At 47.4% G+C, this 26,169-nt stretch overlaps 1 protein-coding gene across 1 annotated transcript in view; it reads left to right on the top strand.

The window, feature by feature from the left end:
* The window catches only part of KIAA1328 (KIAA1328 ortholog), a 296,689-nt gene extending 270,772 nt beyond the window's left edge, over window positions 1–25,917 (top strand). Inside the window, exon 11 of the mRNA XM_075128343.1 lies at window positions 25,858–25,917. Coding sequence (XP_074984444.1) covers window positions 25,858–25,867 — 10 coding nt within the window. The 3' untranslated portion in view covers window positions 25,868–25,917. The remainder of the gene's footprint in view (window positions 1–25,857) is intronic.
* The last annotated feature ends 252 nt before the right edge of the window (window positions 25,918–26,169 follow it).

A 26,169-nucleotide genomic window follows, 5' to 3' on the forward strand; every position in this document is an offset into this window, starting at 1 on the left:
CTTCAGAAGGAGGAGTGGCAAAGCTGTATCTCCCATCTTTTGAACCCATGGCTCCGGTGGGGATCTAGGTATTTCAAACCTGATACTTGGACAGCAATGCCATCCCTTCTGGTGAAGTTAGCTATGGATCATATTGAGATCATGGGCCATAAATAGGCATTTCCTTTGATTGAGAGAACAGAAACCAAGTATACTGCTGTATTCTTTCTCCTCTACTCAAAAGCGTCCAACTAATTATTATTAATTTGTATCACCATCATGCCTAGGAGTCCCAGTCCAGGACCCCATTGTGCTTGGTGCCGTACAAACACGGAACAACAAGACAGATGCTGTCCCAAAGAGCTCACAATCTGTGTCTAGGACAAGAGGAGACAAATGGATACAGATGACTGATGGGGGAGTGCAACGGAACAATGAGACAATATTGGTCTGCATAGCAGGCAGCGATCTCATCACATCAACAGCCTAACCATTGGCAAGTTTTCTGTGGGCATTATGGAAAAGTAGAGTTTAGAGGGCTTTGAGGAAGGATGATGAGTTAATTTTACAGATGTTTACGGGGCACTCCTCCCAAGCATGAGGAGCTGCTGGAGAGAAAAAACGCAGAAAGAAGGTATGCCTGTAGTTAATAGAAGAGCATGAATATCAAGGAGGGAGAGGAATTATTTAGAGTGGCATGAAATTGGCCCACAATCCCACAGCACGGTCACCATTCTGTTGCGAGTGGACCCAGCCTGTGGTCCTACATGCTTCCAACCTAGCTGGGTCTGGGCAAAGTCTACTCACTGTTTCTAGCTCTGAGACTCTAGGGAACACTGCTGGGCTCAGACCTCTCGCCTGAGCTCTTCCTTGGGATGTGGGACTTTACCATCCAGCAAACTTAGACCTGAAAACAGTGTCTGAGACCCTCGCAGCCTCACAGTTGTTTACGTACGCTCTCCCCACAGCTCCGCCTACACAGTGTCCCCCCTGGGCTCCTAGTTTAACTCCTTTGGGGACAATGTGGCAGGATAGCAAGAAACACAGGCTCAACGAAAGGATTTTCTTAACCGTAGTAACTTAACTCAGAGTCCTGAGGTCTTTGCAGGGGGATGACCATTGCCTCATGTAAAAATGACGTGGAGGATGAACCCTGCCCGACCTGAAACGCTGACAAACTACGGGCTCATAAGAAGGCGTGAGCTTGACCCATGGGACGGCCCAGGGACACTCAGAGCTTGACCCAGGGGCACCTCAGGATCATTCAAAGTCAATGGCCCCCAGATGTACTCTGGCAGGGCAGCTGTCTGTAATGCAGCACAATAGGCTGCCCTAGGCCAAGTCCAGATGCGTGCTATCACAGTGCTGATATTCCCAGGCATAGCACAACATAGAATTCATAATTTGATACAGGCAGTTTAAGGGAGCAGCATTTAGCATGGAGACTGGGGGTATGTCATATGATGGGGCTTCAAGCAGTTTCTAACAGTGAGGTGGTAACGGACACTGTTATACAGTCCACTGCTGCTTCACTGTTAGGAACTGCTTCAAGCCCCATCATATGGCCTACTTAAAACTAGGTCAGATAAAGTATTAGAGAAGATCTATCTGGACTGATTCTGCACTAGCCCCAGGGGTTGGAGGAGTGGGGATGGGCTGCGTAGGACCTAAGAGGTCCTGTAGGCTGGGGTTTGCAAAAGAATCTATGGGAATTAAGTGCCTAATTCCCTTTGACCCCCTTTGGAAGATATTAGTCTTAATCGCTCAGTTTGCAGCACACTGTTAGGCCCCATGTATCTTGAACCTGGATCCGTGGTGGTCCTGGGCACCATCACACTCCTATCCTGCACCCAATAGCTCACAGACACCAGCTGGGACTGAGGTCCATAAAGCCCAACTCAGGGCAGAACACCTATCCCTGCACTCTGGGAGCGCTCCAAGGCTCCTTATTGGGTCATACCCCCAATTTAAGCCAGAGGAGGAAACAGGAAGTTGTCTGTACAACCAGGCTTCACCCTGCCATGGACCACTGGTCAGGTTCCTTCTAATCCTGCCCTCCTGGCATCCTCACTCGGCCTGAACCTTGGTAACTGTTTCCTGTCCTCTGGTTCCATCACCCAAGCCTGACCTCCTGGTATCCTGACATGGCCTGACTTTTTGGTAACTAACTCTTGATCCTTGTATGACAGTCTGTACTCCTATGTTCACTCCTTTTACAAGACTGTGATAAATTTTGTACAAAGTATACTTTGTGAGGTATCATTTGAAAACTCATAATTTGCTCATCATTATTGTCCTGGTAAAATATATGTGGCAACATTGTATGGAAAGTTATAAGATTCTCCTGTATAACATTACTGAGACATTTCCAAGTTTAAAAAAGCAGATACAAACCAGTTCCTCAAAGACAAAGGGGAACCTGTTGCCTGAGCCAGGTGTCAGGAAAATCAAATGGACCATCACCTGGTTATGGTCAGGTGGTTAAGTGGCAATTCTTCAGCAGGAAAAAGGGTGTGAGCAAGAGATCTAAATTTTGGCAAAGAAACAGCTGGAGGTTCCTGTCCCCCTGGACCTTCTGTCTCCAGAACCTCAGCTAGACATGGTTTTTAAAGAAAAAAGAAAACTATAAGAAAAGGGAACAGAAGCCCCTAAAAGATCTCTCCTTTCATCTCTACTCACGGCATCAGCAACACTTGAAGGACAAAGGAAGCATCATTTATACTGGGGAGGGATCCTGGCAGAAAGGAATTCAGCCAGTCAGACTGCTAAAACGTGTGGGGGGAGAGACTTGTTCTTTGCAATCACTTAGCTTGTTAAGTTGGGTATTAGTTATGTTTTACTTTTTATTTATTTGTAATCAATTTTGACTGTTATGCCTCATTGCTTGTAATCACTTAAAATCTATCTGTAGTTAATAAACGTGTTATTGTTTTATCTAAAACAGTGTGCTCGGACTGAAATGTTTGGGAAACTCCACTTGTGATAACAGGATTTGTGCAAATCATTTTCTGTTTATAAAATGACAGTCTGTAGATGAGCTTGTGTTGTCCAACACAGGGCTGGATAGTACAAGATGCACATTTCTGGGGGGAAATCTTGGACTGGGAATTTGCTGGTATTGCTCTGCTGTGTAATCCAAGAGTGGCTGGCCATAGCACTCCTACAGGATAACTAGGAGTAATTTACATGCTGGAGGCTGTGTGTGAGCAGACCAGGAGTGGTTGCTCTCACAGCGAAGCAGTGTAGAAGGCACCCAAAGTGCCAGAACTGAGGGAACACAGCTGTTCACCAGTCCAAATTGTGCCCTGGGCAATGTCACACTGTGCCCTCTGGTTTGTCTCTCAATTCTGATCTGCCATTCCAATACAGCCTGATTCCAGATAATTGGCTCCAGGTCAGTGGGCCTTCAGCCCATGTCCTACGCTAACCCCTGCTCATTCCCTAGCCATGACACACACACAACCATTTGGCAGCTAGGGTCTTTACCCCAGAGAGCTTAAACGGAATTAGGAGAGAAATGCACTGTTCAGGGCAAGGGTTTGAGCCTCAGAAGAGCAGAGACCGTTTCAGATCGTCAGGATCCAGGAGAGTCTTCCCTGCACCATTGGTTTTTAAAAAGGAACTGATTGGAAGGGATAAGAAGAAGGAAACCCATTCCCTGTGTCTAGGACAGCAGAAACGAAGGTGAGAACTCAAGGGCAGGAGAAGGAACCTGTGAGAGCTATTAGGGAAGAAGACACAGAGGAGCACAAGGAAGGATCAGAGAGAGGTATAGGTGGGGGTTGAGTTATGCCAGCCCTGAGAACGAGGGTGAGGAGTTAGAACTTAATGAAGAGGCTAAGGACAAGAAAGTGAGAAGGTTTGGTTCTTATAGGCCAAGGTGACTTGAAGTCTTTAAACCATGATTTGAGGACTTCAGTAGCTCAGACGTAGGTGAGAGGTTTATTGCAGGAGTGGGTGGGTAAGATTTGGTGGCCTGCATTGTGCAGGATGTCAGACTAGATGATCATAATTGTCCCTTCTGACCTTAATATCTATGAGTCTATGATACTGATGCCTTAGAAATCCCAGATGGACTCAGGGAGGGAAGGAGGATGTGATCTGACCTTCGCTGCTCTGTTTTTGATGAATAAGAGGGAGGGGACATGGGATGGAGAGAGTCCAGACTATGAGGAGGTTGAAGTAGTTGAGCCCCAAGACCCAGGCATAGGCTGCATTTTATAGATAGAGAGAGAGAGGTAGTGCTGGATTTTAGATTATATAGAAGACTCAGGGACAGGACTGGGCAAGCATCTGGATGTGGATAAAGGGGGATGCCAGGAACAAAAGATGTGCTAATTTTGTGAGCCAGACCAGGTGGAGTTCTCAGTAGTGATAAGGGGAGAAGAGGGCTCCAAGATGTTTGAGACTCTACCATCTGAAAGAAAAATGTCAGAGCTGTGGCTAGACATCTAAAAGCTTTGTAGTACCACCTGTCTAAAATACAACCTCAATATTTAGCTTTTAATTTGCAGTCTGAGGAAGTGAGTGCAGCCTGGCTAGTTATAAACTTCCTTTTGGTCCCATTACGGAATTCATGAAATTGTTTGTGCTCTACTTAGCATATGATTTAAAAATGTACATACCCGCACACCACAGAGACAACACAGAACATTTAATGAGGTGATCTAAGCCAGCAGAAGCATGGAAACCCACTCTAATGAGAGGTTTCAGAGTAACAGCCGTGTTAGTCTGTATTCGCAAAAAGAAAAGGAGTACTAGTGGCACCTTAGAGACTAACCAATTTATTTGAGCATAAGCTTTCGTGAGCTACAGCTCACAGGACAGGCCTAACAAAGAAAATAACAGAACGCCACTAGCTGTCACTTTCAGCCCCCAACTAAAACCCCTCCAACGCATTATCAAGGATCTACAACCTATCCTGAAGGACGACCCATCACTCTCACAAATCTTGGGAGACAGGCCAGTCCTTGCCTACACACAGCCCCCCAACCTGAAGCGAATACTCACCAGCAACCACATACCACACAACAGAACCACTAACCCAGGAACCTATCCTTGCAACAAAGCCCGTTGCCAACTGTGCCCACATATCTATTCAGGGGACACCATCACAGGGCCTAATAACATCAGCCACACTATCAGAGGCTTGTTCACCTGCACATCTACCAAAGTGATATATGCCATCATGTGCCAGCAATGCCCCTCTGCCATGTACTTTGGGCAAACTGGACAGTCTCTACGTAAAAGAATAAATGGACACATCAGATTTCAAGAATTATAACATTCAAAAACCAGTCGGAGAACACTTCAATCTCTCTGGTCACTCGATTTCTGATCTCAAAGTGACTATCCTTCAACAAAAAAACTTCGAAAACAGACTCCAACGAGAGACTGCTGAATTGGAATTAATTTGCAAATTGGATACAATTAACTTAGGCTTGAATAGAGACTGGGAATGGTTGATTCATTATAAAAAGTAACCTATTTCCCTTTGTTTATTCCCCCCCCCCCCCACTGTTCCTCAGACATTCTTGTTAAACCCTGGATTTGTGCTGGAAATGACCCACCTTGATTATCATACACATTGTAAGGAGAGTGATCGCTTTAGATAAGCTATTACCAGCAGGAGAGTGGGGTGGGGGGAGAGAAAACCTTTTGTAGTGATAAACACCCATTTTTTCATGGTCTGTGTGTATAAAAACATCTTCTGTATTTTCCACAGTATGCATCCGATGAAGTAAGCTGTAGCTCACGAAAGCTTCCACTCTAATGAGGTGGCTCTGCTCAGGAACCTGTCTCAGTCCACGTTGCTGCTCCCTGTGGGGTTTTTTGAGTCATATCCACTCACTGTGCCAATAAAGCTTTGATGATGATGATGATTTCTCTTAGCCATGGAGGGATGGACTGGAGTCTGGTCTGCCTTATGCATCAGCAGCAACATTGTCTGTTAAATCGTAACTGTGGAATCCTCACCGAAAATGGTCGTGTCAGAGGCAGAATACAGCTAGCTGGTGAAATCCAAGCTTGAATTTGCTCTACTAGAATTGAGCAAAAACACTTGGTTGGCAGAAGTGCTTGGCATGTACGATAATTCATTATTTATTACCATAGCTCCTACAGCTTCCAGCTGAGATCATGGCCCGATGGTTCTGGTTGCTGAGCCTGCAGATAATGAGACAGTCCCTACCCCACAGAGCTTATTGTCTAAAAAGACAAGGCGGAGAGGATGGGAGACAGCAAATGCCATTGCACATGGGGATCCTTCTCTTGGTGTCTGCGTTCCCAATGCACAGCCAGCATCTGTTGGGGGGCTTGACTCCCACTGCTACTGCCCGCTTATGAGTGCCAGTATACAAGGCAGAGCCAACTCCAGCCCCCCTCGTTTCCTTCTTAGTGCCCCAACAGTGGTTGGAGTCCCTGTTCGTTGCCAGAACAGTTTATCTCCCAGCTCAGTGTATATAGATAGTTGCAGTTTAATAGTTCTGATTCGTAAGTTTTAGTTGTTTTGTTGAAAAATGTACAGATTTTATGTTTTTTCCCGTTTTGAGGTTCTGCCACCAGCACCAAGGCAAGGCCCAGTTGCCGGGCTACAAGCCATGTGCTTCTTACATAACCTGTGCTGGTGAGCGACCCTCCCTCCCCGCCAGAGTAGTTGTCTTAAGTGTCTGGCTAAAGCACACATGAAAGACTGGTGCCAGATTTGCCAGGAATTCAAGCCTAGGATGAAAAGGGACAGGGAGTCTATGCTGAAGTTCCCGCTGATGGAGGTAGCATGCAGACACCCCTCGGAGCTGCCCTGGACCAACTCGGTGCCGAGGGCTGCAGCCTCAGTTGGAAGCTCACTTCCAACATTGTCAGTCCCAGCACCGATCTCCATCTGTTCTAGGGAGAAATATAAGTCTTCCAAAGAGCTCTGACCAGGGAAGACCTCCACCCAGGAAGCCTGGAAAGAGGGGTGAGAGAGTTGAGTACAGTGCATCTCAAATCTAAGCTCTCCTCCTCCAAATCAGTGCCTAAGTTGGCACAGGTGGTGGGCTCCGCTGCCGGAGGTGGCAATGCAACGGATCCGATCTTGGTGCTAACTACCTTGGAGTCAATTGCAGTGGCAAGGAATTTGCTCTGCCTCTCAGTGCTGGAATCACTGGTGATGCAGGAGTCCAATCGCTCAGCGCTGATGAACCATCCATCATCAGTGGTACGACATCCAGTATTGCACCAGTCACCTACCTCCCGCTCAGTCAGCCCATCAGCACTGTCCAAGAGGAAGACAGCAATGATGGTGACTCTCCACCTGTTGCCAGGTTTTTGGCACTGGCCCCTGACGCTGTCTGCAGCAGCCCCTCCATGCTCGGAGGAAAGGGAATCCTCTTCATCAGACTTGGAGGTGGAATTTTATCTTGCAATCTTGGAGCAGGACCTGCCAGTCCCCACATAGACCCTCTCTCTCCTTGTACCATAGTGACTCCACACAGAATCTACTATGGGAATGTGGCCAGGAAGCCATTGGGATCCATCCCCTTATCAGTGGCCCTTTTGGAACCCCCAGGGTTTCTCCCCAACTTCTAGATCATTCTCTGATCGTGCCTACTTAGTGGCCTCATCCAGGCAGGGTGAGTCCTCACACCAAGATGCCCCATCTTCAGTGTTCTGTCCTGGGCCTGGTACCGAGAATCAAGAAGAGGCGCTTGAGGGACCAGAGGAGCAGCCTGTGGAAAAAGTTTAAGTCCCAGTCTTAACTTCATCCTCGTCCTCTCCAGACGAGGTGGTTTCCAGAGACACGTGCAACACATCTCAAAGAATAACAGTTACTGATCAGGTTAGTAACTTTTTTTTATCCCCATTTTACAGATAGGATGCTGAGGCCCAGAGAGGGTAGGTGGTTTCCCCCAGATCCCCTGAGGCCCAGTCCAGTGCTTAGCCATTCTCATTGACTGCACTGGGGTTTGTGGAGGCTCCAGCCCATAGACTTGTAAACTAAGCAAATTTCATAACTGAGGCAGAAACAGGGTCCATGTGGAATCCCACAACGCAAGGTCATTTCTGTAACCACACGTTGAAGCATAAAACCTCTAAATAGGACGCATCTGTTAGGTCACCGAATCCACCCTTATGACAGGGCGCACTTCATTTTGACGGTGTATCTTCAGTGCAGGTTTTAGTGACTCCAGAGTTAAGGCTGTGCTAGCTGGCATTTAATTAGGCCTTGGAGACCGAACTCAATATGGTTGAGAGAGTAGGGACTCCTCAGTTGTAGCCTGGAAGCTCTTTGGTGAGACTGTGTGTATAGCAGAGGCTGGCATCAACCTTGCCTGTGTTATGTGTGTTCTGGTTGACCAAATGAATTAAGGGAACCCAGATGTAAAGATCATTATGAAATCTTACTTGGAAAGTCTGTTTCTTGGTTGGAGCCACTTTCCTGTGGAGTGGGTGACTTGCTGTGAGGACATACAAAGAATGTGATGATTTGGTAATGGATTGATTTGGGTTGGGGGTTCTCTAGGACCTGGTGATTGGTCTTATGTAGAGCTGGCTAGGAAATGTCGACACCAAAACTTTTTGTGGAAATATATCCATTTTCATTAAAAGGTTTCTCAGGTCCAGGATAGAATTGAGAGAAGGAATGAGTGACTGCCGGTGGTTTCAGGCTGTCACCTGGAATGGGGCATGATATGGAGTGGGAACTCAAACCTGGGTCTCCCACACCCTAGATGAGTTCTCTAACCACCAGGGTAGTGAATCTTCTGCAGAGGGTCTGTTGGTCTCTGTTCTTTCACAAAACAAAGTTGAAAAGTCTAAGTTTCATTCCACAGCAGAACAAATGTTGAAGTCTCAAAATGTTTTGAGACACTGAATTCTAATTTCTCTGCCAGCCCTAGTCTCATGCAACTTCACATCAAAATTTAATTTCCTGGGAAGAGGGAATTAAAAGCATGTAAATAAAATCTGCAGATCACACTATATTGGGAGCAATTGCACATAACCGGGACAGAGAATTAGTGAACGGTAGAAACATGGAGCAGAAGAGAACATGAAATTAAATTGGGAGGGAGGGAGGGACAGTCAAGTGCTGAGACACTGAAAGAAAAATAACCTGAAAGGCAAATATATAATGGGAAGAAAAAACTCAGGCCGCAGAAATGTTGACTGAGTGGACAGCAAGCTGAACATGGGTTTGTGTTGCACTATAGCAGCAAAAACTGTCCAGGAAAATTCTGGACTGCTTCTGCAGAGGCAACAACTTCCCAGAACAGCACGTTACTGTCTCTCTCTCTGAATCCAATGCCACCATATCTACACTTGTGCCTGCAGTTTGGGGACCTCATTACCAGACATTACTGGCAGATTGGAGGGATTTCAGTGAAGAGCAATAAAAATTATCAGGGGCTGCAGGAATTGACATAATGAGGAAACCAGATGAGAAGAGTTAGATATTTATAGCCTGGGTAAGACAATTAAAAGGTGCAGTGCAGGGATGCACTGGGTGACCTAAAACCCTCCTCAGTTTCTAATAACATTTCAGAGTCTGCGAGGAGGAGCACTTGACTTTGCAAGGGCTGTCAATCTGGCGTTCTTCAGCAGCACTAAACCCCCAAGTTAAAAAGCTCAGGTGGGTGTGCTCTGGCAGCATTGACACTGTCAAAATGTTGCTGCTATGCCACCTTTTTTAAACAGTCTGTGTTACGACAAATATTGACACTTTGACAGTAAAATTACAGAAAAAAACCCAAAACCTTTTTTTTGAGCACTGATATCCTCTGTGGGAGCAGGGCACAGCTTGGCAAGTGCAGGGAGCCAGTCCCTCACAGATTCCACGTGGGCCCTGCTTCATACAAGAGCTCCTTTGGTTGGGGTGCGGTCACACAGATGCGGGAGGAGCCTCTTTAGTCTTTGGGCAGCGGTAATGCCATTCCGTGTGCTCTGACCTGAGCAAAGGGGGTGGCTTTCCAAAGTACGCAATCTGACCAGGTGGGTGTCCTGCCCCCTTGTGGCTGGCAAGCTGGGTGGATGGTTCTTGGCCCAAGCTCTGTGCTGACTCAAGCCCCTTTCAATCCCATTGATGCCAATGCCTGGAATGCAGACTGGTGGAAGATTTAATGTCTCTTTCCTGCTGACCGCCTGCAGCTCACGTTCTCTTGGATCCCAGACATACAGTAATAATGACACTGCTTTTCACATCTACAGTCCACCGGCCTTGAAATCCCTCCTGTCCTGCAGGAAGAGAGTGCATGTGGGTATTTTTTATAACCACAAACTCATTGCTCACCACTGGAGTTTCCAGAGACTAAATGACTTGGCCAAGATGACCTAGGACATCTGTGGAAAAGCCAGGAAGAAATCCCAGCTCTCTTACTCCCAGACCTGTGGGCTTTAGCCACAGGCCCATTCTTCCTCTCCCATGTGCAACTTCCAGGAGTAGCTTGACACAGTTCAGGATTCTAGACGTGACGATGGGCACCACTGCAATACACACAATAAAGAGTGAACACTTCCCAAAGAAGGCTGAGAGAAGGTAGCAGGGAGCAATTAATGGCATTATGAAAACACCCTAGCACTTTTCTCCATACCTGGATCTTTTCTCCTCTTCCTGCAGACTCCACTCTGTAACGCGAACAGGACATTTTAAATACTGCTACAGCTATGGCGTGTCTAAGAGTTTATGGCAGTGTTTCTCAGTCCATGAAACTGGCTGCCTCCAGCTCACGGCCAGGGGTCAGCATCAGCGAACCCAGAGGAAATGAAAACCTGGAGGGGTGCATGCCCGTGCTAGGAACTGGTCAAACCCTGAGAAATGCAGTCCCTGCCCCTACAACCAAGGTTTATGCTGAGTTGGAATTGAAAGTGATCTAGCAAGAACCGGTGTGCGGTTGTTTTATACACACGTCTCTCTCTCTCTCTCACTCACACACACACTCATTCTTGTATCCTTTCTTCCTATGTTTCTGTGTATTCCTCTGTATACGTGTGTGCATATATATATATGATGATTTTTATATATGTGTGTATACACACACACACACAGGATCACTTAAAATCCCGATCTGTTAAATACCAAATATTCAATAGGCACTTCTTGTTGCGGAGCCCTGAGTTAAAATGAATCATAGAAAGAGAGAGAGAGAAATTGACGTGTCACTTGTGTCCTAAATGTCTCTAATATTCTTCTCATAAGAACTTTTTTTTTAAGCTTGACTGCAGGCAAAACCACCCTATTCCCCAATGTGTTCAGATGGGAGCGCTGAACTCTTAGAGTCGGGATGCTATGGCAAAGTTGGAGACAGGTTGGTTCCTGTTCCCCACTTGACTCAAAATACATCACAGTTGAAAATAAACCACCGCCAATGGAAGAGTGTGTGGGTTAAAGAGAGAAGGCAGAGAAATATCAGATCCCCTTTTTCTGTGTCAGATGGTAAAGTAGCCGCTCTGTTTTAATTATACCTGTGTGCAAAGGCCACGGCTGCTTTTCATCCATTTCACGGTAGTCTGACGTTCACAGAACAGACATAGCCTTGGGTGGTTGAAGGAAGAGATAGGTGGGGAACAGAGTCATCTATTTTTTACTACTCTTTGCAATGCTGTTGAGCTTTGATACGAGGTTCTGGCTGAGGTACCGTAATCTGATTCGGGGCTGTATTGATTTAAGCCTCTTGGATTTATATACCTTTGAAAACGGTAAACTACATTAATTTGCTGTGTTTTTAAGGGAAAGTTATTTATTGAGAGGCATTTTTAACTCAAGTGCTAGAAGCCTTAAATCATTATAATAAATTCATGCTATTCAGGGTTTCTTACATTGTAATAAATTTGTTTTAACGTGAATGAGGAGATCCATGATTTCTTTAATATATGGTTATGTATTTCCTTTCAGAATGACACAGCTCACTATATCAAGTCAGAGAATAATAGTGAGAGATTTACAGTACTTAGGAATAACACTGCTTGGGCATGTGACAAGTTAACCAACATTGGAGCGGGGTTTGGCTAATGGGAAGCCTCCCTCCCAAGTGACACAAGAGGGAGTTAAAAGGGTGGAAACAAGGCTTAAATGAGAAAATAGAAACCAATTACTTAGTTCAAGTTTAGCTTTTGGGTGGGAAGCTTGGCCTAGTAGCCACAGCTCTGGCCTGGGACTCAGGAGACCTGGATTCTATTTACAGCTCAGTCACAGAGCCCCTGTGGGCTTGCTTTCCCTCAGCTGAACCTGGGGCTAGCCAGCTCAGGCCTCAGTCTGGTTAACAAGCCCAGCTGGGCTGCAGTAGATTCGTCTGATTGGCTGGCCTGCCCATCTGGCTGCAAGGAGTCAAAAGGTCTTAGGTTAAGCTCATCAACACCAGCAGGTCACTCACTGGCAACTCAACACTTATGCTCGTGGCTGTGATCTCTTCTTGTTGTAGTAGTCAAGCAAGGTACTAACAAACTTCAACAGGACTTTAATTTTTAAAGTGGAAACCTCTACAGTCAGTGCTCCCAATTCTAATAATTACAAGCAACATCTAAACACCACACTTCTGTTACCTACCTCATTCCTCGCCTTGCTCCTGTCCGGCTCCAGTCTGCTCCGGCCCTGTGCCCTTGTCCAGTTTCTGACTCTGGTTCTGACCCTTGCTCCTGACTCCCAGTTCTTGTTCCTGGCTCTAACCGTTAGGTCAGCCTGCCCATGCTCCAGTGCCTGACAGTGTGACCTTGAGCAAGTCACTTTTCTCTCTGCTTCCATTCTTCATCTGTAAAATTGAGCTAATACCTCCCTGCCTCACACGGATGCTGTGAGGTTCAAATCCATCAAAGGCTGTCCTCATTGCCAAGATAGATTGTGGTCTTGGCTGTTGATCTCTGATCCTGCACTCAACCTCCACCCTGTAAACCCACCACTCTCCAGTTCACAGGTCATTGTCATGGAATTAAGACAAAACACCTGGTAGCATTCAAATCATGTCCTTCTCTTACCTAAGTGGAGTCCATATCTCTGGGATGATGGAAATGCAACAAGCAGCTACGGTGTTTGAAACAGGTACGTGAAGAAGTGTCTGAAATAAATCAGCTTGTTCAGAACCATACTCATGTCTTTATTAGAAAACAAGGCACCCCGTCATTGGTGCAGTGACTACGTCTTCAAGAGCAAGGGCCAGGAACTCCTGGTTTCTTACCCCACTTCCTCTTGGTATGGGGTGCATCATTTAAATTTTCTGTTAATTTATCCCCTCTGTGACACAGGGATCTAACTTAGTGTTAGATCTAACTTAAAGTGTTGGTCTACTACTTAACAAAGAAGGACAGCTAATAATGGATGATATCAAGAAAGCTGCGGTGCTTAAAGTCTATTTTGCTTCAGTCTTTACTAAAAAGCTTGATTGTGGCAGGCGCTTTGTACAATTAATATTTACAAGGGGAAAGGAACACAACCCAGAACAGGGAAAGAACAGGTTAAGGAATATTTAGTTAAGGTAGATGCATTCAAATCAGCAGGGCCTGAGGAAATTCACCCTGGGGTGCTTAAAAAACTAGATGAAACAATCTTGGAACCATTACAGATTATCTTTGAGAACATGGATGGGTCCCAGAGAACTGGATACGGACAAACATTGTACCTATCTTTAAAAAGGGGGAACAAAGAGGACCGGGGAATTGTAGAGCAGTCAACCTAACTTTAATTCCGGGAAAAATACTGGAACAAATGATCAGTCAGTTTGTAAGCACCTAGAGGATAATAGGGGGATAAGTAATAGCCAACATGGATTGGTCAAAAAAAAATCATGCCAAACCAACCTAATTTCCTTCTTCAACAGGGTTATTGGCCTAGTGGATGGGGGTGAAGCTGTAGACATGATATATCTTGATTTTAATAAGGCTTTTGACAAAGTATCACATGATATTCTCCTAAGCAAACTAATGCAATGTCTAGTTTATGTTACTACTGTACAAGGGGGTGCACAACTGGTTGAAAGACTGTAATCAAAGATAGGTTTCAGAGTAACAGCCGTGTTAGTCTGTATCCGCAAAAAGAGAAGGAGGACTTGTGGCACCTTAGAGACTAACCAATTTATTTGAGCATGAGCTTTCGTGAGCTGTGAGAAGGGCCTAGATTTGATTTCATGGCAGTGGGACATGTGCAGCATATGAAAACAAATTAGTATAGGTTCACAAAGGACAACAGATACAAACGGCAGTGAAAGGGTTGGAAGGAATTTACACTGTATCAGTGAATAACTGCCGAGATAGTGGTGGGTGGGGGTTAGCATTCCCCATGTGTTTACAGGTGAATGATAAATAGGTTGTACTCTAGGCTGCTTTTAATGCTACCAAAAGCCGGCACAGATAAATGTAAACAGTTTTGCCTCTATCAGTATGGTGTTATGATGCCATCCATGCCACTAGACAATTTCTATAAAACGGGATTACACATGACCTAGAGCCCAGTGATTATGTACAGCTAAGGCTTAAAGGCCAGGTCTGAGGTGTGTGGTTTTTTTTAATTCCCCTGCACAGAAATGTTGTGCAGATAAATCCCGCTAAGCCCTGCTCTGAAAAACCTCATTCCTGAAATGGCTGAAGCTTCTGTGAAACCATCCACTGTCCTGGAGGCATCCAGGTATTTGAGAGATGTGAAGAGGAAAAGAACTGGGAGAAAGTCAGATTTGGCTTTCCAGAAATCAGTACAAAAAACATTTTTGGGGGGTCGTCCTCGCTGAATTTGTTCACATGAGCCTGCTCTCCCCTGTCCTCGTCCTTACATACAGTCTTTGAGTTTCAAGTTTTGAACTAACCCCAAAAACTCAGAAGTGAAACTTGTAACAGGAGCAGTTGGAGTGAGAAGATATGGACTTGTTCCAACATCCTTACTTGCAGCATACTATTTAGCCATTAGAAGTCTCTGTGTTCTCTCTTCCAGACAGGGTGTGGTCTCTGGTAAACAAAGGAAGACAAAGCCGGAGCTGGAGCTGTGTGGCAGTCTATTTGTTTGTAGTTGTTTATTTTAATAAACACTCCCTGTTCAAGACCAACTGTGATTCCAGATGATATGACACTGACCCCTGCCATGCAACAGGGTTATTGAACTTTGTGTCTCTGACCCAGGTTATGTAATTGTGGCCTAGAAATAAAGTCCTCCTGTGGGTCTGACTTTAATATAAAACTCAGCCAAATCTGCTGAGTTTCACTTGATTTCAATCCATCTTTGCTTGAATCTGAGCCCTGATTTAGAATAATAGAATATCAGGGTTGGCAGGGACATCAGGAGGTCACCTAGTCCAACCCCCTGTTTCAAGCAGGATCAATCCCCAACTAAATCATCCCAGCCAGGGCTTTGTCAAGCCTGACCTTAAAAACCTCAAAGGAAGGAGATTCCACCACCTCCCTAGGTTACGCATTCCAGTGCTTCACCACCCTCTGTACTCAAAAGCAAAACACCAATTGTCACAAGACTCAGGACACAACCGTGAGAGTTGGCCACGCTGCCAGCTGCTATTGCCTTGACCTGAAATCCAACAATGGTGGTGCTGGTCAGCGACTCAGCCTAGACTGATTCTAATTCACACAGAACTTATTTAAGATTTTGAAATCTTAGATGTTCGGAGCCATATTCTGATCCGGTTTGACTGCGATGGAACTTTTGCTCAAGGGCATTTTCAAGGTGGTCTAAGGTGCAGGGCTACCTCTAGAATTTGACAATTGATCTCAATGTTTACATGTAAATACACACGCCACAGGGTTGTCACAATCTGTTTAAACACAAAGCAATAGTCAACGCAATGTGATAGACTGCATTTGCAGATCTTTTTGCGTGGACGGAGAACCTCAAAAGATTTGGTTGAGTTCAGATGAACACCCAAAATGTTGAAGCTTTCCTGAATATTATCCTGTGATGGGGTGGACTAGGACCTGAGGCCACCTTCTGAACGCCTTATGGCCCTGCCACACCCCACCCCAGAAAAGGGCAGTAGAGAGGGCCTGAGCAGCTGTGTGGAAAGCAGCCAATCAGTGCCCAGCAGGCTAGTATAAGAAGAGCTGCAGGGCCAGAGTGAGTTCACGTCCTTCCGAGAGCTAGAGGAATGTGGATGGTGCGTGGCTAGCTGAGGGAACTACTGAACCCCGGACAGGGCAGTGCTGCCAGAAGCTGGGGAGAGCAAGAAGGAGCCCTGAGCTGGTTGCTGGGACTCCATCTGGACAAGGCCCTGAGGTAAGGGTGAAGAATGTGCAGGAACCACCAGGAAGTGGCCCAGGGAATTATAGCAGCCACCCAGTTTATTTAAAGGGATATTGTGGATGGCTGCTATCTATAGGGTCCCTGGGCAGGGACCTGAAATAGTGGGTGGGCCCAGGTCCCCCCCACAAGCCACTGGGAAAGTGGCCTGCACTTTGAGCACCCCAGAAGGGGGAATTAAGCTCTAAACCCAGTTGAAGAGCTGGGTCCAGAAAGGCAAAGAGGGCAAAGACATTGCCTTAAGGGAAGGAGCCCTGGGGCACCACTCTATTCTGGAGCAGGGACAAACTGAGAGAGATGTTACAGAGGGCCCTGAGAGAGGCCCCTGTTGGACTTGTTGAAGTGGAAAAAGGGATAAAGGGGATTTGGACGCAGACATCTTAGTTTTCTTAGGAATTCAGGCTAACTCTAACTCTAACAACGCGAGACTTTAAGGCAGGGCCTGGGCGAGTGGGAAGTGAGTAGGAAAACTGTAAGAGATGCTGTTTTAACCTTGTGTTAGATAAGAATGGAATGCAGACTGTAGCAGGAACTGCTGAGAAAAGTAAGATATTAGGAAGGAATATGTATAAACAAGACGCGGCTGTTGATCATTATTGTATGCAACAAAAAGTATAAATGCTTGCCCTAATTGTTTATCTGGAGAAGATCTGCCTAAGGACGGGGGACCCCCTGTCCGACCGCAGTCTTCCCTTGCAATTGCTTGAGAATAAAAGTGTCTCTGACTTGTTGCTGACAAACGCAGAGTGAGGACATGTTTTCTTCCACAGATTTGTACCCCGAAAGGGGTTTGCTTGTCTTTTCTCTCACAGACAGACTGTGTATCACTTGGCTGGAGGGCTGAGACTGTGAAGGCTCACCACGAACAGGTAGAGAGAGAGTGCGGGCACACACACTTGGCCAGGGGGCGCTCGCGAGAGGTTAGTGCAACGCCGTTACATATCCCCAAATCATGTATGTTAAAAAAAAGTTAACCAAGCTTTTTTTAGAGACTAACCAATTTATTTGAGCATGAGCTTTCGTGAGCTACAGCTCACTTCATCGGATGCATACCGTGGAAACTGCAGCAGACTTTATATACACACAGAGATCATGAAACAATACCTCCTCCCACCCCACTGTCCTGCTGGTAATAGCTTATCTAAAGTGATCATCAAGTTGGGCCATTTCCAGCACAAATCCAGGTTTTCTCACCCTCCACCCCCCCACACACAAACTCACTCTCCTGCTGGTAATAGCCCATCCAAAGTGACTTTTTTGGAGGGGGGTGAGAGGGTGAGAGAACCTGGATTTGTGCAGGAAATGGTCCACCTTGATTATCATACACATTGTGAAGATAGTTGTCACTTTAGATGGGCTATTACCAGCAGGAGAGTGAGTTTGTGTGTGGGGGGGTGGAGGGTGAGAAAACCTGGATTTGTGCTGGAAATGGCCTAACTTGATGATCACTTTAGATAAGCTATTACCAGCAGGACAGTGGGGTGGGAGGAGGTATTGTTTCATGATCTCTGTGTGTATATAATGTCTGCTGCAGTTTCCACGGTATGCATCCGATGAAGTGAGCTGTAGCTCACGAAAGCTCATGCTCAAATAAATTGGTTAGTCTCTAAGGTGCCACAAGTACTCCTTTTCTTTTTGCGAATACAGACTAACACGGCTGTTACTCTGAAACCAAGCTTTTTTTGAATCTCTAGAAAAGTTTGATTCTAGTTTTGAGTGAAGGTTCAGATCTGTGTGGCCAATTAGTTATCAAGGTAATAAGTATCTTATCAACACCTATGACAGTCTTCTTCTCACCCATCCGCAGTCATTTGGCTGTGAAAACGGATGTTCCAGAACATCCTGCCCAAGATTTTAGAAAGGGGCTTGTGCTTTGGGTTTTCTCAACTTTTTAGTGCCTAATTTGAGACACTTTGCAGAGTTCTTATTGTCAGAGGCTGGGTGCTCAGTACTTTCTGGAACTCAGGACCCTTCAAGGTGTCTCAAGTTGGGCCCCTAAAATCTGAGGCATCCAAAATTGCTAGTCACTTTGAAAATCTTGGGCTCTGTCTGTAAGGATCAGCTGCTTCCCTGAGTCTGTCTCCCAGGGTCATTGACACCTTTTGCAAATACGGCAGTGAGGGTAGGTTACGTTACATACCATAACTGCAGCATCAAGGGGTTCACAGAAATTGTTCCTGTAGGCCCTGAGTCAGGGCAAGTCTACATTGTATTTCCAATTTCCAAAGTTAAAAGTTGCTCCAAAATATCCCTTTAATCTCTGATCTTAACTATGCTCAGCATTTAATCACAGTGATCCAGAGTCCAACTACATCACTGCTAGAGGCATTAAGCACTTGGAAGCAGGAGTAATCGATCCAAGCTGTTGTAAAATGTGGTCAGTAAGTCATTTCTTGGTTACACTTTAATGATGCGCAGAACGAGGGGGCCGTGACAGCTATTTTATCTTTATCCCAAGTATGCTTATTGATTACTATTATTTGTATTACTGGAGCGACTACAGACTCCAGCCTAGATCAGGGCTCCGATGTGTTGGGTGCTGTACATGCACACAGTAGGAGACTTTCCTTGCCATGAAGAGAGTATTATCTGAATAAACAAGAAAGAAAAAGGATGGGACAACAGAAGTACTCCTATCCCTGCCCTACAGATGGAGAACTGAGGCACAGAGAGACTAAGTGTCTTGACCAAGGTCACAGAACAGGTCAGTTTCAGAGCTGGGAAAGGCACCAGGTTTCCTGAGTCCAATCCAGGGACCTATCCACTAGTCCACACTGCCTCTGATTTAGGATTTCCTGGCTTTCAATCCTGCATTCAGACTACTCACCCAGCTCTCACTGTCTAACTGTCCTTTCCCTCCCGCATTCACTGACCCCAAAAAGTCTGTGTAGACCAGAATACTGCAGCATGTAAATGGCAACTTCAGAATTGCACCTTCTGCAGCGTCACAGCCTGTCGACTAGCTAGAGCAAGGTCTCAACAGGAGCTGGCTTTGCCAGCATAGTCTGTGGTTTCACTTTATCCCAGCCTTGGCTAGAGCGTTGGGGACTAATCCCACCATCCTCCAGAAGAACAGATTTGAGTTTCTTGAGCTGGAAAATTAAACAATTGCATCATGCAGCAAAGCCAAAAATTAATCACGGAAGAAGGGGTTCCCCATTTACAAACTCCAGCTGCATTCAGACGGATTCGGGCGGCTTCACTATGTGCTTTGCTGAGCCCTGATGTCCTTCAGAAGCAAACCACTACTTAGCCATCCAGGCGAATGGCGTGCTTTCCAAGTACACCACCAATGGCGGGGGGTGTGTGTGTGTGTGATTTCTAGTACCTCCACACAAATCAGCGTAGCAATGGTAACGTTGGCTGGTGGAAAAAGCTCCAAGTGCTACCCATCGCTGCTCTGTTCTGAATGCCAGCCAGAGTGCCTGCTGGAGCAGCAAGAACTGGCATTAAACAGCAATGTGTTTTTGCGAGACAAACTGTTCAAAAGAGCTATTACTGTGCAGGCCTCCGTGCGTGTAGACAGAGGTGCCATGCATGTGGTGTCTGTTCTGTTTAGACGGAGTGGCAACAGTCTATGCTTGAAGCTTTCTTGGATACAATCTGAACGGTTCAATTGGTGGCATAGATCCAATACCCCCTTGTTGTCACAGAGAGAGCCTCCTTTCTATCTATCTTAAGTACATATAGGGTCCTCGATTGCCAAAATGTCTGAGTGAATCACAATCTCAATGGATTCATCCTCCCTCCACCTTTGGTAGGTAGGGCAGTGCCATTTTATGAGTGGGGGAAACTGAGGCATGGAGAGGCTACGTGACTCCCCCAAGGTCCCACAGGAAGTCTTTGGCAGAGCAGGGAATTGAATGCAGAGGTCTCCCAAGTGCCATGCTAGTGGCCTAGCCACAAGACCAGCCTTGGTCTCTGTGCCCAGTCTATAGCGCTATGTATAGTGTGCTGTCTGTGATGAGAGAGGCAGGTTTTACTGTGTAGCTGCTTTAACAGCCCAGCACTGGAGTCCATGGTCCATGTGTGGCTTTCTTTAGTGCACTTCCCTCCGGCCTCTCCTCTTTCCGGGTCTCTCTCCTTCAGTGATTTATTTTCACGTTAGTTATTGTTTTCTTAATTGCTAATCAGATTGTGCTGCCGAATGGCGAGTTATTTCATGGTAATTCTCGAGTTGCTCCTCTGAACGCCCTGGAGCTGGGGCCGGGCTAACACCAGGCTGAGTTGCTCTGAGTAACTGGAAAGGAAGATGGGCTGAGATGGAAGGCCCTGACTGTCCCCCCAGCTCAAGACCACGGGGGCTTCAGAAAACAAGAATGAGCGACCTGGAGACACGCTGAGTTTGGTTCCAGTTTCTGTTGATTTGGCATTTTGACCCTGTTCAAATTTTAGTGCCCACTAGAGAATGATGCAAGGAGGAAACCAGCTCTTCCCCTGCCACCAGCTTGAGCTATTCAAGGTGCTGATTTCTTACATGATTCAGTCTTGGTTGTCTCAGGGGCCACTTCTCTCCTGGAGCTCCATTATGCTTTTCCATGAAGGGAAACAACAAAAGAAGAAAGAACAAAAGTAAAGTCTTCATGAGAAAGCGCAGTGTGTGTGATCTCTTCTGTCGCATGCTGCATCAACTCTGTCTCGGTCTGCTATAGCCATCCCTGGGTGACAGTGAGACAGGGTCCAGGACATTGCGTAGGAAAACGTCAACCAGGACAGAAGCAGGAGCTAGGGGCTGGGATATATTCGGTTCTCTAGGGACACTCTAGGAACAAAGAAAGCATAGGCTGAGGTTGATGTTTTGTTTTTCTTTAAGTTACCCAGAGAGGGAGTAAGTTTGGGCTATGCAGACTCTGTCTGAAGCCATGTGGGAAGGATGCTTGTGTTAATTGCACTACCAGGGCAATGCTTGCCTTACCCAGTGCCAGATGTTTTCTAAGCAGGAATCCCTACAGAAATGCAACTTGTGACTCTATAGTGGGAGAAGAGGGATGCCTGCATGCTAGAATTGGAAGCAGGAGAAATATATTCTCTTAGAAAGGGGCAGTGTGGCCCAGGTGCTTGGACGCTGGACTGGGAATGAGGCAACTGGGGTATGTATTGAATCGTTATGCGGCCTTGGTCAAGTCACTTCACCACTCAATGCCTCAGTTTCCGCAGCCATAAATGGGCAATAACAACACTTCCCCTCCTTTGTAATGCCCTGTGGGCCCCTCAGGTGGGGAGTGCTAATGGGAAATGCAATGACTTTCATTACTGTACGATCACTAGTGCATTCACAGGGACACATTCATCCCCGGTGCTGCTCCCTGGCGGCAACTCTGGTTGCTGATGTGCGGCATCCAGGAAGCCTCCGATCTTCCAGTATCTTCGGGCCCCACTCCAGTGCATCAGGGACAAGCTGATTTCACCCATTCATGCAGACAATCCTCTGACAGAAATGGAGTTGGAGAGCGTCCCGGGCAGCAATCACTCACAGCCTTTTCCAGAGCCAGCCGAACAGCGACTATCTCCATCCAAGAGCTGACCTGTCTTGGATCATCACTTCCCTATCAACTTCAGCTCTGCGGCGCATGCTGCCGCATTGGCTTGGCACGGCAGTGGGTGAGCCATCTTTTGTTTGTTATAACTGCATGTTTATAATCTGGTAGCACATGAAAGCCCCAGTCAGGATCAGAGCTCCACTGGGCTGGGTGCTGTACGAAGAGACAATCTCTTCCCTGAAAAGACAAAAGCAGAAAAAGGGGGAGGGGATACAACAGGCAAGCCACTGAATTGAATTGTAGGACTGTGTATTTTTTTTACTGAAGGTAGAGAAGAGGACTATCCACAGCTTTTCACCTGTCCATTACCAGTAGGCTGAGTACTGGTGGCATCATGACAGAGGTGAGTCTGAAGGGAAGATTTGGAGGAGGCTATTTGGACTTTATCGGGGAGTTTTCCCATGCATAAGGGTCAGCATGAGGAAAAGGTCAGAGTTGTGTTGTTGTAGGCATCGTCAGGGAACTGTTGCTGTTGAGCTGAGATTGCTGGAAGAGAGGATTGCCCTGGATGCTGGCTGACCACCTCTGTTCTTGGACTGGTGTGTGTGCGTATAAAACAGTTGCACTTAAAATATGCTCAAACTCCACATCACTGATTTCTCCTCCGTTGGGACCAAGGCCCCAGACATCAGCTACTGCTCAGCAGAGGTGCATTGCTGGTGTCAGAAGAAGGGGGAACAGGTTTCTCTGGGAGAAGCTGACTGGTGGGAATGCTGGGGGGAGTGCTGGCAGGGTTGACATCTCAGTAGGTCAGCTGGGAAGGGTGGAGCTAAGCGATGAAGAGCCTCAAAGGTAAAGAGCTGAAGCTTGTGTGTGCCGTGGAGATGAAGGGGAAGCCGGTGGAGAAACTCAAAGAGGGGGCTGATGTGCTCAGACCGGTGAGCCAAGAAGGTGTTTTTTGCTGCAACCGTCTGACTAGGCTTGAGGGGAGCAAGCGGCAGCCGGCGAAGACAGAAGACGGGAGATTGCAGAAGTGCTGAGGGCTTGGGTGGGAGTTCCGCCTACACGGGCAGGTTTTTGAGATGTAAGGAAAAGTAGCGAGCAATGGCCTGAATAGGTAGGTCCGGCGAGCGGCCAAGCTTTTCCTAGCAATGTCTTCTTTGCGTTCCCCCACCCTCCCCTGACAGCCTGTTGTGCCTATGCACTGCAGGGCACAAGCTCTGCGCGTTGGCAAGCTTAAGAAACTCACGTGTCACATCAGTGTCTCTGGGTCTCATCATCGGGGTGCGACCCTGGCACCCCTGGATCTTAATGACATAAATGAGACACAAATAACCCAGGGTACGAAGAGTACAGGAGAGGCCTTTGTCAGATTATAGGCCTTGCCCAGGGGCTGGCTGAGTTTCCGTGGGGGGAAGCGTGTACCAGGGAGGCCTGGAGCCAGTCAGCCCTGCCCGCTACACCTGTGCAGGGTGTGGGATGTCTGAGGAAGAGAAGCCCAGCGGCTGCTGAGGAGGAGGGCAGACAGGCTGCTCCAATGTGGAACAAGATCCCGAGTTTGGGCGAGGAACTAACTGAGGGCAGGCCTGGTAGGAGGGCAGGCCTGACCCAAATGTTAGACTCGATTGTAGCCCAGGCGCAAGGGGCTACACTGAGAGACAGGCTGCTGCTGCTGGGAACCTGCCTGTAAGAAGAGGGCTGACAGGTCTGCTCTTTTGATGATGATTGCAGACTTGGTGGACTAAGAGCGCCTATTACCCAGGAACGGGTTGGACATTTTGCATTGGCTTGGCTGGAGGGCCCAGTCACCTTTACAGTGGGAGAAGGCCAAAGATCATTGTGGGGAAACTGAGGCGGAAGTGCTGCACCGCTGGGTTGTGCCCTGAAGGGGGGCTCTGGGATGGTGAGTCTGGTACCATCCCCAGACGCCTTTTGCTGAGGATTTCTCAGTTGTAGATTAGGTTGTAATTATGCTTTATATCTTGTGAAAATAAACAACATCTTAGCAACATGAGGCCCTGCTCCAGCCCCTGCTGTTAAACCTTTGCTGAGAAGTGGGCGAGAGACCAACAATCGCTAGTGTAGAGACGCATCATCCGTCGCAGCCAAAGGGTCTGCTCTGAGCGCCAGAAACAGCCTTGAACCAATCCCTCCCACAGGGATCAGTTAGCAGGTGCCCTGATACGAGGGTGATGGGTACATTAGAAATGCCGAGGTAGATTAGATCATTATCAGTAGCCACAATGGGGGTCCATTGAGCTAGGAGCTGTAGAGGCACCTCATGACAGACGGCACCTGCTCTGAGGAGTTTACAGTTAAAACAGACAGAGAAAGGAAGAATTATGACCCTGTATTACAGACAGGGGGCTGGGGCCCAGCAAGATTACGTGATTTGCCCAGGGAGTCTGTGGCAGAGGCGGGAATTGAACCCAGATCTCATGAGTCTCAGTTCGGGGCCATCTTCATCATGAAAAATCCGGTTACTTGGCCTGCCAGTGACCCACCGTATTCCAAAGCAGTTGAATTACCCGCAATCTGTCCTTGACTCCCGGCGTGTCCAGAGGTAGCTACAGGGTGGAAATCATGCTCTACCTGTCTCCATTTGAAATGTCTCTTCCAATTTGCTCTGGAGAGAGCAATGCAAAGGTCTCACAGACTGAACGTCGGGCTCCCTGCTCAGCTAATGCATGAGGACTGTTTTCTGAGGGACTTTTCGTCCCTCAATGCCAAATAAATGTTCTCACAAAGTCAACCTGGACCACAGTATGCTTTTAAAGCCTATTTTTTTAATCACGGGAGCAGCGAATTGACCTAGGGCTGCTCTGCTTGGAGTTTGCTCTGAAAGGAAGGCAGGAAAAAACCCTGAACAAAGTAGGAAGTTGTGTGGGGCTGCAGGACGGGACTGGAGTGCGTAGCTGGAAGGTGTGTGGGGCTGCAGGATGGGACTGGGGCGCGTGGGTGGAAGGTGTGTGGGGCTGCAGGATGGAACTGGGGCGCATGGGTGGAAGTTGTGTGGGGCTGCAGGATGGGACTGGGGTGTGTGGGCGGAGCTGTGTGGGATCCAGGACTGGGACAACAGGGGGCTGGGGCAGTGCTTTAAATGCACCTGGCCAAAACGAGTCCCAGACCCGAGAACCTCAGTGTCTAAGAAGTGAGCCAAGTGCCTGGGGACTCCATCCTTTTAGTACCACTAGGGGAAATGCCTCTGACTGGCTGCCTTCCCCAGGGCCCCCCTGGGGAAAAGCCCCCCATAGAGGTGCTGCAGGAGGCAGACAGCCCTCTTCCCCCTCCCCACCCAGGAACCAAAGCCATCCTCACAGGAGAGGAGTGGGGGATAAAGAGCCCCACAACTCAGGGGGTCTCCTGCCCCTCCTCCCACCTCCCCTCCTGGGAGTAATGGGTTGGTGCTTCTGCTCCTCCCTCTCCCTGCCCTGCAACACCTGCCTCAGAAGGGGCTGAAGGGGAGAGCCCCTGGAGCTGCCCCCACCCAGCCTGGAAGAGGGAGCACCCCAGGCCTGAGAGAAGGGGATGAAGACCCCTGGAGCTGCAGGAGGGCAGAGATGCGGCTGGGGATATGAGTATGGGTTGATAGACACTTCCCCACTCCCGTTTTCAGACCACTGAAAGCTCTGTCTGAGAGAGCGTTTCAATGCCAGCTCGAGGTATGTTGAGTGACGCCACCTCAGCCTTTCCTCTTGTCAGGCCTCCAGGTGAGCAGAGGTGGGGCTTGCACAGTGCTTGGATGAGAGATCTCCAAAGCAACCCCAGATTGCTGTAGGAAGGGCTCTGGTTCCAATCCCTACGCAAGCCCTCTGGCCTGCAGCCCTGGCCAGTTGGGATCTCATTGTAGAGCGTTAGAAGGGAGAATAGCAACCCAGTGGGCCGAGTAGATTCATAGATTCCAAGGCCAGAAGGGACCATTGTGATCATCTTGTCTGACCTCCTGTAGAACACAGGCCAAAGAGCTGCCCCAAAATAATTTCTAGAGCAGATCCTTTAGAAAAACATTCAATCTTGTTTTAAGATGGTCAGTGATGAAGAATCTACCACGACCCCTGGTAAATGGTTCCAGTGGCGAATTACTCTGAGTTAAAAAATTACACCTTGTTTCCACTCTGAAAGTGTCCAGCTTCAGCTTCCAGCCCTTGGATCATGTTATACCTTTCTCTGCTCATTATTACATATTTGTTCCCCACGTAGGTACTTATAGACTGGGATCAAGTCACCCCTTCACCTGCTGGAGAACTCCAGATGGGCAGACGCTTCATAGAAGAGGGAGCTCTCGGCCACCATCTGAATGAGTGAGGCCACATTTGCATTTCAGGTATGTGACAGTTGGGGGCATACTGGTTAAAATACAGTAAAGTTTTGAATTTGGGGGCAATCAAGTGCTGCTATTCCCACTGGGAAATGAAAGGAGAAGAGAACTGCACCAAATGTTCCTGAGGTGAGTCGTCACCCTGACTAAGACCTCAGTCAGGCCCAGTTGGATAAGGGAGTCTGGCTAGTCCT

Source organism: Caretta caretta, chromosome 5 (genome assembly GCF_965140235.1).
Source record: "Caretta caretta isolate rCarCar2 chromosome 5, rCarCar1.hap1, whole genome shotgun sequence".
Taxonomy (NCBI): domain Eukaryota; kingdom Metazoa; phylum Chordata; order Testudines; family Cheloniidae; genus Caretta; species Caretta caretta.